Source organism: Diabrotica virgifera, chromosome 3 (assembly GCF_917563875.1).
Source record: "Diabrotica virgifera virgifera chromosome 3, PGI_DIABVI_V3a".
NCBI lineage: Eukaryota > Metazoa > Arthropoda > Insecta > Coleoptera > Chrysomelidae > Diabrotica > Diabrotica virgifera.
The window spans coordinates 130,141,662-130,159,807 of record NC_065445.1 but is presented as its reverse complement, the minus strand read 5'-3'; the positions used below and the strand labels follow the sequence as shown (position 1 = coordinate 130,159,807).

At 33.0% G+C, this 18,146-nt stretch overlaps 1 protein-coding gene across 1 annotated transcript in view; it reads left to right on the top strand.

Annotated features, from left to right (window-relative positions):
* Nucleotides 1-18,146, top strand: part of LOC114337317 (uncharacterized) — a 444,845-nt gene that overhangs the window by 44,942 nt on the left and 381,757 nt on the right. The window contains exon 2 of the mRNA XM_050645523.1: nt 15,449-15,609. Within this exon, the coding sequence (XP_050501480.1) occupies nt 15,449-15,609 (161 nt within the window). The remainder of the gene's footprint in view (nt 1-15,448; nt 15,610-18,146) is intronic.

Sequence of the window (18,146 nt, the reverse complement as noted above, 5' to 3'; positions counted from 1 at the left end):
TGCTAGAAGTCATCATCTCACTAATTAATGATTCCTTTGAGGAAGGTAAATTTCCAGAGTGCCTGAAGACAGCCATCATTATTCCTCTTCATAAGGGTGGTGAAATATCTAATACCTGCAATTATAGACCTATTGCACTACTACCGGTACTCTCCAAGATTATTGAGAGACTCATAAAAGCCCGACTTATGTCCTTTCTAGTTGAAAACAACATTTTATCACAAAATCAGTTCGGCTTTTTAAATAATAAATGCACCACTGATGCCATCTTTTCTGTACTACATGAGGTTTATCAAGCACTGAACAATAATCTTCACACTGCCACCGTTTTTTGTGACTACGCCAAAGCTTTTGATTGTGTAAATCATAACATTTTGATAAAAAAAAACTAAATTTCTACGGAATTCGAGGTATTTCTTTAGATTGGTTCCAATCTTACTTGGATGATAGGAAACAACTGGTTAGAGCAAATGATACAGACTCTAGTCTCAAAAACATTGTATGTGGGGTACCTCAAGGTATAGTATTGGGTCCTATACTTTACCTTATCTTTATTAATGACATCACTAGTTTAAAAATAGATGGAAAAATCTCTCTTTTTGCTGATGATACCAGTATCACTTAGAGCAACTCAAATATTGCAACTCTTCATGCTACTATAACTTCTGATCTACTTACAATAAAAACCTGGTCTGACTCTAATTTACTCTCGCTTAACGTAGATAAAACAGTAGCATTGTCTTATAAAGGAGCTCTTCAACCCTTACCTCTTAATAACAGCCAGATCAGTACCGTTGATTCTGTAAAATTTCTTGGTATTTTTTTAGACAGCAACCTTAAATGGTTTCACCATATCGATTTGTTAAGGAAGAAACTATCCTCAGCTTGCTATGCTATAAGATCTGTTTCGAATTAACTCAATTTAGCATCTTCCAAAATAACATATTTTTCTTGGTTCGAGTCACATCTTCGTTGTGGTCTTCCTTTTTGGGGTTCTGGTACAGCTGCCCAATTCGATGTTATTTTCAAACTACAAAAAAGAGCAATTAGATATCTGTTTGGCCTCAGAAGAACAACACATTGCAGAAGTTACTTCAAAAATCACGGAATTTTAACCCTTCCATCTTTGTATATTTTAGAAACTGTTTGCTTAATTCGTAAATATCTACATGTCTTTCCACCACGACCTAATCATGACTACTTCACGAGGAATTCTACGTTTGACGTCTATATGCCGACCCCGTCCTCTGAGTTAGTTAAGTTAAATCTATATTATATTCCGCAAAAAAACTTTACAACCATCTCCCTCTACAAATTAAATCTGCAGCATTGTTCCCCAAATTCCATAAACTGACAAAAGCCTACCTATCTGAAAGACCATATTATTTAGTAGAAGATTTTCTTAATCAATAACTAAGAAATTACAGTACCCTTTGCAAGTAGTATTTTTATTATCATTTTTTTGTCTATATTTGGGTGTCATATGCAGCAGCTTAACTTTTAAACTTATTAATTACTAGGTACACTATGCATTTGCAATTTACTTAAATTTTGCAATTGATTATTTCTGTTTAACTTCATTATTATTGTTATTATTTTAAATATATTGACGATTTATGTAATTTTAGTAAATTGGATGGTTATTGTTTTCGTTTTCTTGACTTTTATAAGCTTTGTCGATAAAATTGTACAATTTTTCATGATAATAAAGCATATTTCTATTCTATTCTATTCTATTCTATTCTATTCTATTCTATTCTATTCTATTCTATTCTATTCTATTCTATTCTATTCTATTCTATTCTATTCTATTCTATTCTAAATATCCAAGCATGTGCTCTGGGGCTGGTTGGCGCATTCGAAGAGTGGCTTGTTGACGCATGCGTCAACCTTCACCAAGCACAAATATTTGACATTTTGCTTTAGGAAATGTGTTTTTTTAAAAGTCCGAAAAAGGTAAAACTACACCAGATATTATGTTAAGAACAGTTAGTGAGATAAAACAAATACATGGAATATCCCTAACAGGGACTGCCAAAGAGAAAATCTTAAAGTTTTAAAAATCCACAAAACTGTCAAACTAATCCAACGAACAGCTGCAACCAGAATGTTTGAAGGCACTTGATGCTTACAAAAATATTGAAAGATCTTTGAGCAAACCTGATAAAGGATCGAAGTTGTGCTTAAAGGAACTTGACCCCTCTAAAAGTAATCTTACAACAAAAATCAATGTAAAATCAAAAAGAGAACTCTCCTCCGCTGAGTCCGTTCCTTTTGAAACCACTACCAAAAGCAGCAGCTAAAAATCAGGATGCCAAATATAAAAGAAGGTAGCGAGAGGCAGTAATTTTAACCGAAACTCCAATAAAAAAAGCTCTTGAAGAAGTGTAAAATAATAGACTCGTGTTGAGCTGCCCCCCCCCCACTCGCAAAAATTACAAAACAAATAGCCCTGATTTATGAGCTATTTATGAGCTTTCATATTCGGCAAACTAAAAATTTTGAGCTCGTTCCACTGAGAAGGAATTTAATACTTTAGTGGGGGGGGGGGGCTGAGGCAGCCCCCCACTACTTAAAAATAGGAATATTGAATCGGTTTTTGCGGCAGAATTACGAGCTATTTATGAGCTCTTGAAATTATATAGTTTCGATTTTTGAGCTCATCCCCTTCACCCCCCAAACAACCCTTTAATTGATTTAACTTAAGAGAAAAATGCTGAGAAAAATTAAAATATATCGTATTGCGGATATAATTCCTATAGCTTATATACTCTAAGAATAAACTATTAAATCACTTGCATTTTGATTATTGAGCTACAAGCCCTTCGCAAGAAAACCACCCTATCTTCCCGGCTTAAGAGAAAGTTGTACTTAAATGCATTAAATTAATTATTTGGCGACTACATATCATTTAATAATTTATAAGCTTCCAAATTACGCGCATTTAGATCAGTAAATTGCAATTTATTTGGTATAGTGCACTCACTGAAGGGAAAAATCAACGATTACCTTCAATTTCGGTGAACCTTCGATTTTCACGATAACAATCGATTTTCACGAAAATTGGTCAGTGGTTACGGAATTAATACCTCAAGAAACAAAGGTGACATGGTACCACCTTGCGCCTTTACCCTGAGGGTGGATACCGCCCCTTCTCGGGGGTGAAAATTATTTTATAAGAAATAACTGCACAAATCTATAAAAGAAATTATAAACAAATTATAAACAAAATTTATTATATAAAGTTATTAAAATAAGTCAATACTTTTTAAGTTATTAAAGATCAAAAATTTTAATTCTTCGTGAAAAAAATGCATGTTTTGAAGCGGTTTTTCGTAAATCACTGAAAAACTGTAAGTTTTTACAAAAAAGTTAATAGTAGTTTAATTCGTATAGCTTATATTCTAAGAATAAACTCTTAAATCACACGCCTTTCGATTATTGAGCTACAACCCCTTCGCAAGAAAACTATCCCATATTCCCGGCTTAAGAGAGAGTTGTACTTAAAATAATTTAAATTAATTATTTGGTGACTAGATATCGTTTAATAATTTATGAGCTCGCAAAATATACGCATCTCAATTATTGAATTGCAAGTTTCTTTCTATAGTGGAGTCACTGAAGGTAAAAATCAACTATGACCTTCAATTTCGGTAAACTCCATTTATTTTCACGAAAATTGGTGAGCGGATTTTGATGCTATCAACTTTTTCTGGAGCTCATTTTTGATAGGTATTTGTAAGTACAGTGGAACCCCGATAAGTCGGCCCCCGATAACCCGGAAGTCCGGCTAACCCGGACCGATTTTCATCAGACAAAAATTTAACAAATAAACAATTTAACAATTTTATCAAATAAAAATGTATGTAGGCCAAATAATATTTCAGAGATAATGTGTATTTGTGTAATTTGAACACATAAGTACAATAGTAAAAATGATTCATGCACACGGCGGCAGCCAGAGCGACCGTCTCAGCTTATCGGAAAGAACAGACACCTGTCTGTATTCCTTTTTCTTTATTTATGTCAAACTGTCTTAGCATTGTTTAAAAAAGACGTGACTATTTAAAAATTCTTGTATTGTGTGTAGTACAGCCTATTAATCACTTCCGTTCTGTAATGTAATCGTGCTTCGGATTGTGTTTGCTTTGTCTACGTAATGGTAAAAATGTTGCAGTGACAATGGAAAAGAAACTTGAAACATTAGGTAGGATTGATAAAGACGAATCTTTAAAATAAATTTATTGCAGCATCATAATATGATATTATGCTACCATAGGTCTGGATCCCGCGTATGAAAAAAAAGTTGATTAATAGCAAGCTAAAAATTTATTAATAGCTTAAGGGTGTCTAGTCGGATAAACTTTGATATATGAGAACACTGGAACAGGGGCAGTTTTAATTGTGGAACAGGTCAAAAATTTGGAACGGTCAGAACACGAAAATGGCACATTTGTTTTGTCCGACAGAACAGACATAAACTCTCCGAACAGAGATTAAACTCTCATGCAAAAATCAGACTGCTATTTATCACCTGTCATAATTCCTGTCATTTGACATATTCTACATGTTCCACTCATTAAAACGCCAATTTGGTGATAAATAGCAGTCTGATTTTTGCATGAGAGTTTAATCTCTGTTCGGAGAGTTTAAGTCTGTTCTGTCGGAAAAAATACATGTGCCGTTTTCGTGGTCTGACCATTCCAAATTTTTAACCTGTTCCACAGTTAAAACTTCCCCTGTTCCAGTGTTCCCATATATTAATGTTTGTCCGACTAGACACCCTTAAGCTAATAACAAATTTTCAGCTTGCTATTTATCAATTTCTTTTTGTACGCAGGATCCAGACCTACCATATTATGGTGTCGGTACATCTCTACAGTATGACTGAGTTTTTTACCAAGAAATGAACAAAACTCTACACTCTATACAACTATACGTAATTTAGATGTGTACTGTGCATATGTGTTTCATGTTTTTGTAATTGTAATGGAGGTTATTTATTAATTTTTACTATATTCTCCGGCTAACCCGGATTTTCGATAACCCGGATCGGCCGCGGTCCCGATTAATCCGAGTTATCGAGGTTCCACTGTACTTTGACAAGTATTTAGTACCTAAGTGTTATAAATTTTTTTTATTTGTTTTTAAATACAATCTGTTACATCACAAAAAAAAGTAACACTAAGCATTTTTGTTGAACATACAAATGTGAGAGGAGTTTTAGTCCAATGACTATCAACTGCTAGTAGGTTTGTTACTAATAACTACACTAAATCACTTACTTTCTCTTAAAACCTTAAAACACTTTAAGACACTTATGTTCTAAATGGCAAGTCAAGAGGAGTTCTAATTTTCAGTCTATTTAGTTGTGTAGAGTTGTCCAATAAATTCACTGCTAATTCGTTGGGGTGCTTTTCCAGTCGTTTGAAATATTTATCACTGCATTTGATGATCATCTGCTTCACTGTCTCTATCTTCAAGTCCCTATAAATGTCTGCATTTGGAATGAACCACGGTGCATTTGTGATAGCACGAAGAACCTTGGATTAAAACCGCTCCAGTATTGCTAGGTTGCTGTCTGCTGCAGTTCCCCACAGTTCAATCCCGTATGTCCAGATGGGCCGGATGATTGCTTTATAAACTAATATTTTGTTAAATAGAGATAAGGTGGATTTTCGGCCGAGTAACCAGTAGTGTTTTTTGTATTTTATTCCTAATTGCTTCCTCTTCGTCCAGATGTGTGTTCTCCATGTTAGCCCCCTGTCAAGGTGTAATCCGAGATATTTTACAGTATCATTTTTAGGAATATTCTTGTTATGCATTAGGATATTCGGTGTTTCTTTGTGACATTTAGTGAATACTACGTTAACTGATTTTGCTTCGTTGATCTTTATCTTCCATTTCTTAGCCCATATTTCAACTAGATGTATGTTTTGTTGCAATATTTCAGCTGCCTGTATGGGATCTGGGTTTTTTACCAGAATTGCAGTGTCATCTGCGAATGTTGCGGTTGTAGATTCTTCTCCAGTCGGGAAATCAGCTGTAAAGATTGTGTAGAGAATTGGCCCCAAGACACTGCCTTGTGGGACCCCAGCATTTATGTTGTGAATTTCAGACACACTTTCTTCGTATCTTGTGTAAAATAGCCTTTCTTCGAGATATGATTTTAGTATTGTATATAGCGGCTGAGAGATTTCGTTCTTCAGTTTGAATAACAATCCCGGATGCCAGACCTTGTTAAATGCTTGACTTACATCCAGGAAAATGGCATTTGAATAGCTCTTTTCCTGGAAGGCTGTTTGTATCTTTTCTACCACCCTATGCACTTGTTCAGTTGTACCGTGGTTTTGGCGAAAACCGAACTGATGCTTTGGTATAATATTGTTTGTCTGAATATCAATAATTAGTCTACTTGCAATTATTTTCTCTGCAACTTTGGAATCGTTATGATTTCTGCTAACTTCCATTGTGCAGGAAAGTACCCTGTTCTTAGTATCGAGTTAATGATCTGTGTTAGACTTATTATTCCTTTTCTAGGTAGGTTATTTAATATATTGGCCGTTATCAGATCATGTCCAGACGACTTTTTTTACTGAGGTTTTTTATCAGACCTTTTACTTCATTAGGAGGTGCCCATTTGGGTGGTAGATTCATTTGATTAGGACTATCTAAATATTCATAGATGTCGTCATCTTCATTGGCTCTGTTTGTTAGTGGCTGAAATACCTTTTCTAGATGTTTTGCGAAAGCGTCTGCTTTTTTCTGATCTGATTTTAACCATTTTAAATCTTCTGTTCTGATAGGTGGAATTTGGTTTTGTGGCCGCTTTAGCTTATTTGTGGCCTTCCATAATGAGTAATCGCTGTCTAAATTAGGTGTCAGATTTTCTAGGTAATATTGGAAATTGGCGTTACTATGTTGTTTTAGTAGTTCTTTTATTTCTCTACACATTCTGTTTAATTCTGTTTTGTCTTGAGGTGAACGAGTTTGCTGCCATTTTTTACGAAGTTTTTGTTTTTCTAATATTTTTGTTCTTATTATTGTTGGGCAATCCTTATGAAACTGTTTTCGTTCAAAGTTTTGTTTTGTAGATTCGCATGCAGCTTCGTGTATCTGTTTTGTTAGTGTTTCTATTGCTTTTTCTATATCTTGGGGTTGTTTTAGTGGGATTTTTAAGTCTATTTGTTCTTGTAGGATTTCTTCTCTGTCCCTATACAAATCTGTGATTCTTTGTGCAAATTTATAATTTAGACCGTATTTTATGAGCTGTACAGTTAGAATATCAATACCAAGAGTATCATAAGCCCCTTTAATATCTAAAAACAAGCATGCCGTTATAAGATTAACGGAAAGTGCATTCTCAATGTCGGAAACTAATTGAGCTAATGCTTCGGAGGTACCTTTGCCTCTGCAATATCCGAACTGATTAATAGATAATAAACAATTACTTTCAAAATGCAATTCCATTCTTAATTTGATAATTCTCTCAAATGTTTTTGTAATACATGATATTAATGAAATGGGTCTGTAAGAGTTAGGTAGACTTAAATTTTTGTTGGGTTTAGCAAGTAAGCAAATTACAAGTTTTTTAAACTTTGGTCATATAAACCTTGCAACCACCAACTATTAAAAATATTTAAAAGAACTTCTTTAGCAATTACAGGCAAGTATTCAATCATTTTATATATAATGCTATCAAAACCCGGTGCTGTACTTTTAGATTGGTTGATTGCTAAACGTAATTCCTCCAAACTGATAGGCATATAAAATTATTCATTACATGTTACATTTCTATTGAAAATACTGAAGTCGATTTTATTTGATGCAAATTTGGGAATAAAGAACTCAAAAAATCGTCCATCACATCAGCTGATATACTGCCCGATCCCGTTGAGTCTTTGTTTGATATTTGTTTTATAAATTACCAAATTTTTGTAGGGTGCGTGTTTTTATTAATACTGCTTATGAAAGACATCCAGCTATCTCGAGCTTTTTTAGAAAACAGTAATTTGGTTTGACTAGCTACATTTTGGTACTGACAATAGTTTGTATAGTTTGAGACAGGTTTATACTGGTTCAGGGCTTCTTTTCTGCTACGAAACATATCATAGCATTCGGTATCCCACCATATTGGACGTTGAGTTACTTGTTGTCTAGCTCTTCTTAGGGGAATAGTTGCGGATGCTGCCTCTGAGACCTTTTCCATGAAAATAGAGAAGCTTAGTAGATTGGAGTTTAGATTTTGGTTTGTACTAGTTAACGAATTTTCCAGTATAGTGGAGTATGCAGACCAATCAGCTAATTTATCATTCCATTTAGATGCTGGATGTTTATTTATTATAACTCTATCCCTAATAATTTCAAATTTGATTAAACAATGATCTGAACCTAATGCATCTGATACGACATCCCATACACAACAATCATTAGCCAAACTGGCAGAGCAAAATGTAATGTCTACCGCCGAAGATAGCTCTTCTGGACGAGAAATTCTAGTTGGTTTACCATTATTGAGAACAACATAATTATTATCATCTAAGGCTTCTACCAATTGATTACCACAAGCTTTATTAATATGAGACCCCCTAAGTGTATGATGGCTGTTAAAATCGCCACAGAAAATAACAGGAGAATTAAATTGCCGAAAGATATTTGACCAACCTGATTTAGAAACATTTAATCTAGGTGGTTTATACACCGATACCAGTATGATATTTAAGGATGGAAATTTAACCGCGCAAATTTATAAATCTTTTTTATATGCAAAAGTAATAGGAAAATTTATAAACTTAATGTCTTGGCGAACTGCAATGGCAACTCCGCCAAAGCCATTTCCACGATCCTGTCGGATAATCTTATACCCTGTAAGTTTAAAAGAATGGTTTGGTTTTTTAAAGGTTTCTGATAAAGCTATAATATCTACAGGATTATTGTGTACTGCAAGCGCCAGTTAACTTAGCGACAGCGAATACGCACAACGACACTGAGACTGATGATCATCCCATAAGCCACTGTGTAATGCGTCTCGCCAAGTTAACTGGCGCTTGCAGTAAAAAATTTAGTAAACTTGGATGGTTTTTAGAGAAAGAATGAATATTCCATTGGATAACTTTAATGTTTTTACTATTGAGTGTATTTATCTTATTAGTGGAGTGAATCATCAGAACAAGATTCAATATCGATTTCTGGAATTAGATTTGAAGGACTTAATAGAGAGGAGATCATTTTTCTAATATTTTCTTCTATATTGTAATGTGATTAGGATGATTCTGAATTAACTACTTGTTTAACTACGGTTATTACCTGACTTGTAAGTTTTTCCTTATATTGGATATAGTCATCTCTGTAAGGATTTGGTATGATGGGATTATGTGTAGATTTCGTTTTTTTTATTGATATTGAGAAGAAGTATCGGACAAATCGGATATTTATCTAAAAATTTCAAAGTAACCAAGGTAGGTAGATATTCTTTAAACATTGATTGATGAAATCCCAAAGAGTTTTTTGCAATACAATATCGTAAACGCCTTTGTTTTTTAATTGCTAATCAAGCGGGCGCGACACTGTAGTATAAGTGAGGACGTTTGAGTTGGCATAAATTCATTATCTAGAGCATGAGCAAATTTCAAGAGAAATCCTCAGACACGTCGATTTTTATTTTTAAATTAGGACTTTTTGGCATATATATAATACTAATGACGTCATCCGTCTGAGCGTGATGACGTAATCGATGATTTTTTAAATGAGAGTAGGTGTTGTGTGATAGCTCATTTGAAAGGTTATTTAATTATCTATTCACTAATATAAACATTAACACAATTATTTATACACGGTGCACAAAAAATTTTTTTTTATTAAATTAACTTTGATTAAATTTGACAAATAGAAAAAAAATTTTTTTTGTACACCCTGTATAAATAATTATGTTAATGGTTATATTACTGAATAGAAAATTAAATAACCTTTCAAATGAGCTATCACACAACCCCTACTCTGTTCTAAAAAAATCATCGATTACGTCATCACGCCCAGATGGATGACGTCACTAGTATTATATATATATATATATATATATATATATATATATATATATATATATATATATATATATATATATATATATATATATATATATATATGCCAAAAAGTCCTAATTCAAAAATAAAAATCGACCTGTCAGGATTTCTCTTGAAATTTGCCCGTTCTCGAGATAATGAATTTATGCAAACTCAAACGTCCTCACTTATACTACAGTGACGCGCCCGCTTGATTAACAATTAAAAAAACAAAGGGGTTTTCGATATTTTATTGCAAATAACTCTTCGGCATTTCATCAATCAATGTTTAAAGAATATCTACGTACCTTGGCAACATTGAAATTTTTAGATAAATGTCCGATTTAGGGTTAAAAATGGCCGATTTCGCAATTTTCAAAATTTTCAATCGCTTATATAACAAAAACTATTAACTTAAGAGAAAAATCACTAAAAACGTTTTCTGTTTGGAATGATTCAAAAAATCTAAAAAAAAATCTGTTCGATGCAAAAAGAATAATTTTAGGAAACAACCCTAATCTTTCCCTTCGCCTGGCAAGGTCTTATGCTCTTCAGGATCGCCTTTCATTGTACACATTTCTTCTAAATGACTTACTTAAACACGTACTTAAATTTAAACCTTACAGGAGAAAGTTTATTTTACCCCCTAAATTTGCACTTTTCGATTCACCTGGTAGATACACGTGCACCGCTGAGGCTTGCCAGGTCATGGTTTTTAGCCTTGGTGTGCTATGAATTATCACTAGAAAAATTTCTAGCCTTACAGGACGACCGTTAGTCGGAGGGTTCACTGGCTCTTAGGCAGGCCGCACATCAAAGAAACATGAAACGTGAAACATTAAACGTGAAACATGAAACAAATAGATTGTAAAAAAATTAACCGTTTCATGTGATAAGCTAATCGATCAAACAAAAATAAAATTTGTATAGTCGGCAATGGATAGTGACGTGGTCGTTGCTGTCGGTGCCGCTCTTTAATTGATTTTTAATATCAAAGAAACGTGAAACATGAAACAAAAATAAATTGTGAAGAACGAAACCGTTTCATGTTATATAGTGTAGGAAACAAAGGTTGAACTTCGCAAATAAGTCCGGTTATTCAGAGGGTTCACTAGCTCTTAGACTATACATACTACGTAGTATAATAGATATTACTTTATCATACTAAATACGTAGTATAATAGATAAAGTTATAGGATCGTGCAAAATTTTTTTTTCAGATTTCACTTTTTTTCGACGTTTTGAATCCCCCTGAGTCTAAAAAGCAAATAAAAAAACATGTGGGAAGTATGTACGTATATATAGGGTGAGGCAGATAACTGGACTATTAGAAATATCTCGAGAACTAAAGGCAACAGAATCATGAAAATTTTAATGAAGGGGTTTTGAAGGATGATCTATTAAATGAAAATATTTTCATCTCTTTGCAACTTCCGGTTATACCGGAAGTTGCTTATAACTTCGTTTTTTAAATGGGACACCCTGTATATTTTTACATTTTTGGATTCTCTTCGATGTCTTCTTTCTTAAAATATGAGGTTTTGTAATATTATACAGGGTATTTTATAAGATAATTATGTTTTTTTATTAATTTCGTAGCAAAATTCACACACTGTAGAATTGTAGTAGTTTGACATCTAAAACTCTACTTACGTTCAAATGATTTTTAATATACTCTACTATTGTTAAGAATCATTAGTATAGCTCAATTTTTAATTTTATTATACAGGGTTGGTCGAAACTCGGAATGAGTATTTTTTGAGTTTTTTTTTAATGGAACACCCTGTATTTTTTATTGTAATGAATTGATATTTTATGGTACTTTTTTATTTCTTAAGCATTCCCTATACCTAACTGCTTTAATTTGTGAGTTATTGGTGATTCAAGCTAAACATTAATTGCAACAGAAAATACGTAAAATTTTATTAGGTTGGCCGTGAAAATACTGAATCCCAAATAATTTTTTAGAAATAAATACATATTAATCCAGACTGGTCCTTAAAACTACCAATAATGGTTTAGCTATCAAAATACCTACGTAGTTAAGATTGTTGGTGCGATTAACCATTAAGCACAAATTAAAGCAGTTAGGTATAGGGAATGCTTAAGAAATAAAAAAGTACCATAAAATATCATTTCATTACAATACTAAAATACAGGGTGTTCTATTTAAGAAAACTCAGAAAATACTCATTCCGAGTTTCGACCAACCCTGTATACTAAAATTAAAAATTTAGCTATTCTAATGATTCTTAACAATAGTAGAGTATATTAAAAATTATTTGAACGTAAGTAGAGTTTTAGATGTCAAACTACTACAATTCTACAGGGTGGTAATTTTGCTACGAAATTAATAAAAAAACTTAATTATCTTTTAAATTACCCTGTATAATATTACAAAATCTCATATTTTAAGAAAGAAGACATCGAGGAGAATCCAAAAATGTGAAAATATACAGGGTGTCTCATTTAAAAAAACGATGTTATAAGCCACTTCCGGTATAACCGGAAGTTGCAAAGAGATGAAAATATTTTCATTTAATAGATCATCCTTCGAGATCATCCTTCAAAACCCTTTTATTTCAATTTTCATGATTCTGTTGCCTTTAGTTCTCGAGATATTTCTAATTGGCCCTTTATTTGCCTCAGCCTGTATATTATATGTACGTACGTACCTATGTACGTACATATGTCGCCACCGCCCAGCAAAAACTACTGGACCGATTTCGATAAAATTCGGTGTGAGAGAGTTTAAGAGAATTTTGTCGAGAAACTAAGCTTAAAAAAACCTCTCAAAGGGGGGCCGAAATAGGGGGGTTATTTGGGGCCCATTTTTGCAAATTTTTACCGAAACGAATGAAAATTAATGCAAAGTTAGCTCATCGATAGGTTAATAGAAATACCGAATTTGACATTTCCAAATTCAAAATGGCGGCCAACATGGCCGACCGCCCACCCGATACATTTCCTTACCTATCTAAAAACTTGTTTAAGATAAGTTTAATTTGAAAAAGTCGTTATATAGCCTAAGGATGGTACTATGAGAATAATATTATCGTTTTTCAGAAAAAGTTATGGGTTGCCTATATTTAAGAGGTCAAAATTTGACATAAATTTGAACTAGATTTTCTCAAAAATGGCTCCAAGGAATTTGTTTATTTTTTGATATATGTTTGATGTCCTATCGGTAAATTGAATGACATTAGTCAGATTTTTAAACTCCCTATAGGAGGGGAGTTATGAATTTTTTATTAATAAATATTCGAGTGCCCCTAACTTCCTCTGTAATAGAAACTAAAATTTGAAATTTGGCGGACGTATATGGTACTTTATTATCTATTATCATAATAAATTTTACCCAAAATATGGCTTCCGGTTGAACCGAAAATGAAAAAAAAATCTTAATTTTTTAGATTCACCCTATATATTTTTACATATTTAAAAGAATTCAAAATTACTTTTCCAATGACATAAAACTAGTTGTTGTATCTTAAAAAATCGAAAAGTTACAGTAAATTGAAATTTTGCTATAATCTTGTGTGTGTCCTCTCTCACGCGATCATAGCAGAGCATTATTATAGGTCAGTCAATGAGGGTATTTGGCTCCGAATTCCATCCTACTACATCGATGTACTTGATATTTTCACAGTAAGTAGGGAATAGCTCAAGAAACAAAATCTACCCTATATATTATGGCGTTTTTTATCTTGGGGCGGTTCCCACCCCTTCAAGGGGGTGGAAAATTTGTTGGTCAAAATAACCGCGAAAGTGGCTAGAGAACCTATTTCTAAGCAAAAACTGGTCTATACTTTTTTTTGAGAACTTAATACTTTTTGAGTTATGCGTCGTTGAAAACTGGCCATTTTCATTGAAAAATGACACCCTTTCGGACGGTTTTTTATGAATACCCTAAAAACTATGCATCGAACTAAAAACACTATATAAAACATTTTTTAGATTATAAATAACAAAGAGATTCGTTCCTTCGTAAATCTTCTATTTATAATACAAAAAGAGATATGGTAGCTAAAAGTTTGTTTTTTGGTGCATGCTCAAATTGGTGTATTCAACTTGAAATAACAGAGGAACGGTTTGAAAAGGCCTTTAAAACGAGCACCGTTAAATGTCGGTTACATTCAAACTAAGCGAGATATGGTGCAAAAAAATATATGACTAATGTACTTTAAGGAAAAATACGTACATACATAATAAGTACATATATATTTAACCCCTTATCCACCAGAATTTAAATGCATCGTTGTTCTTCTGCAATACCTTTTAATATAGTGTTATTTCTACTTTCAAAAAGTTGGACGGGTTTAAAATGAATGGTTTTTGAAAAAAAAAATAAGATCAAATTATAGAGCGCATTTTTAAATTTTTTTAAAAATCTTTCTTTTTCTCCATGTAATTCGAAAATAAAAATGTTCCACTCCCGAGAAGGGGTGGGAACCGCCCCCATGATGAAAGTGCCATAGTATATAGGATAGACTTTGAATTAGGAGATATGGCTACTCCCAAAATTTCATTGAAATCGATGCAGTAGGATAGAATTCGGAGGTAATATCTTGTTCTTACTCTCGCGTAATGAAAATGCAAATATTGTAAACTATTAATTTCTCTGAAAAATGAACTATTTTTAACTGAAAGTATGAATAATATTCTATTGATTTATGCAATAATCTATAGTATGTCTCCGAAATATGGCATCGAACATTTTCTCAAATGCAGGAATTAATGATGCGTAGAACCATAAAATATTTTCAAGTATACAAGGTGTCTCTAAAATATCAAGATAACGAGTAACTTTGTTATGTTTAACTTTGTTATCTAGTACGATAACGATAATAGATCGGTACGATAAAGTTCTCGGGCGGCCCTTCCGTCCAGCGTTTTTGTCCAGCGTCCAGATGTAAGAACAATGGGGCTACCCACTGACCCAACTGTCATGGACGGCCCTTCGAGATGGAAGCGAGGTGTGCAGTAGCCAAGACCCACCCCGGGTTGTATTGCTACCAGCAGAAGAAGAAGAAGAAGAATGTTAGTGTTCTTGCACCAATGGCCATAGTTGTCGAGGAACTTTATGTAAATAAATAAAATAATATTCATATTACTGTAAAAAATGGAGTTTTAATTTGAGTTATAGTATGAATAAAAACATAAATTTTAACGCTTGAAAAATGCCCGTCTTATTTTCATGTTAAAAAACGTAAAGTGCTGCTAAAAAAGACCTCTGAAACTTTTCATAAATACATCAAAAGTAAATTTCCTGAATTTCAAAATTGTGCCGTAATATAATATGCTGTTCTGTTCCCTGTAAAACTCAAAACAAATTTCTATAAAAGCTTTTTGTCATAATTTTATCTAAAAGTAATTTTCTGGATTTTCAGGCATCTAAATGTGACTTTCCCGAGTTGGGAGAAGAAAAAAAGAAACCTTGAAACTCCCAAGGAGTATATAATTTTTTGTAATTTAATAAAAGGAGAAGTAAAAGGTGTCGCTGCAGTGAAATGGACCGAGAATAACGATCTTAGAGTTTGGAGCGCATTAGGTAAGACCTCAAAATATATATTTCAGCATCCCTACATTTAACGTAGTGCTTAAAATAGATAAAATATTATAATTTCGTAGAGTAAAAATTTATTTATATGACTAAACTATTTTGAAATAAACTGGTCGTCAAAAGTTAGGGATATAGAAAATTATGCTCATTTTCATAGCTGATTTTTTCGAGAACAGATTGACGGTTCCGCTAATTTTTTTTTATTATTTTAGATTTTTCTTAGTATTTATGTTACAGTTCAAGTTGATTCTCAGTTAGAGTTGACTCCAACTAGTTGGAGTCAACTGCAACTGAAACGAGCAGTAAAAGTTGATTTTAAAAATTTAAATCAACTTTTACTAGTTGGAATTGACTCTTCCTGGATCGATTCAGTAAATGTTGATTATACGAGAATCTCAAGTGCATTTTTGATGAGTGTGCGTTTCTTTGTTTTGACCGTTTCAACTACTTATTAGTATAGTCTGTAACGTCGCCCCCGTTAGGTAAATTATTCTGATTCGATTTTTTGCACAAACTTACTCAAAGAAATACATACGTATAACAATACTTATAACAAATATACAGGGTGTCACGCGGTACCGCGGTCGAAAAATTGTTTAACCAATTTCAGTAAAGTCAGTCAGTAAAGTGACTCTTTATCGAACGAGTCTGATATTACGAGTAGAGAAACAGACGCGTTGTATCGTAAAATTGTATCGTCAATCATAAAAAACATTAACATTTACTTACAACTTTGAGGAATTTTTTTTAATTTTAGACGAAATAAAAATATCGTATGACAGTAATGACAGTAATGACAGATGACTTTTGCATGATGGCCGGTTTTGATGTTTAATAGATAGTTATATCAATATTGTATACCTACCTAATTACTAAATCTGTAAAGTTTTGATTCATTTTGTATGAATATAATTGCGAAACACTACAGAATTTTACGTTTTGACATAAATTTTATTAATAATAAGATAAATTTTGTACAATATTTTTAATAATTAAAGTAAATAAATTTTAATTTCACTCAAATAAATAATCGATTGCTGCCATTGACCACTTACATTCAATCTCGGTTAATTTGATTAATTATCGCGGCAGGTAAAGTAACATTCTTCTTTCAATACAACAAAGTGTTACTTTACTGCCGAAAATGAGGGCAAATGAGTACAATAATGCATGATTTTAGTGAAGTTTGGCGATAAACAATGATTTTAAACAAATTCGCAAAAATACATAATTTTTTCACTTCGTACAAATTTTTTTTTTTGATCCGTTGGGCCTTTTTTTCTCTAAAATTGACTGTTATCGAGTTATTAGCGACTTAAAATTTGAAAAACGCCAAAATAACCATTTTCAAGGTTTAATAACTCGGTTAAAGATAATTATTGTGAAAGTCGAACGAGCGGCCGTGGAGTAACGGCATAATCGCTGGCCTCATACGCCAGTGCACGTGGGTTCGAGCCCTGCTAAAGACAAACCATTTTCATTTTCAATAATGACACGAGCCGTCTCACCGTGCCTCGGAGAGCACGTTAAGCAGTCGGTCCCCCCCCCCCGGGCTAGTGTACATCGACACTAGTTACTTGAAACAGGGTTAAAGATGTAGTTGGCGCCGGAACTGTCCGAAAGGCAAAAATGCCATACGATATTATATATTATGAAAGTCAGAAACTAAAAAAAATCAAAGATTAAAACTACCTCTAAGATCCTGAAGAAATTTTTGTCATTATTTCATTAATAAGATATTATTTTTAATTATCAACAATGAGCGCTAACCGTGTATTGAGGCGGCCGTCAATGTAAGTGCGAGTGAGATTCACCATTGGACGGCTGGAATGGTGCATCTCTTTAGCACTCACCATTGACGACCGCCTAATAGGCACTTAGCGCTCATTGTTAATAATTAAAGATAAAGCGTATTAATAAAATAGTGACAAAAATTTCTGCTGGATCTTGTAGAGGGTGCTATAAACTTTGATTTGGTCACTTTATGACTTTCATAATAATGGATTTTAACCGAGTTATTAAGCCTTGAAAATGGCTATTTTCGCATTTTTCAAATTTTAAATCGCGTATAACTCGACAACAATCAATTTTAGAGAAAAATCACAAAATACCTTTTTTTGCTCAGAATAACCCAAACGATCTAAAAAAAAATTGTTCGAAGTGAAAAAATTATTTTTGTGAATTTGTCTAAAAAAGTTGTTTAAACAATTTATTGATCAAGGTACTGCCTGACACCCAGTAGATTTGTTATAAGGACCTCATTTTGAGCAAGTTTGTGCAAAAAATTCGAATCGGAGTAATTTACCTAACGGGGGCAACGATACAGCCTAGACTAATTTGAACATATTCAGTAACATTTAATTGCTAGAATCGGCTGTTTGTGTGAATCAGAATCAACTTTTACTAAATGGCATTAGGAAGAGTATACTTTTCCTAGTTGGAGTCTACTTTTACTAGTACATGTTGAATCTAAATCTTCATTTTATATTTATGATCAACTTTTACTGAAACCAGCCGTTAGAGTT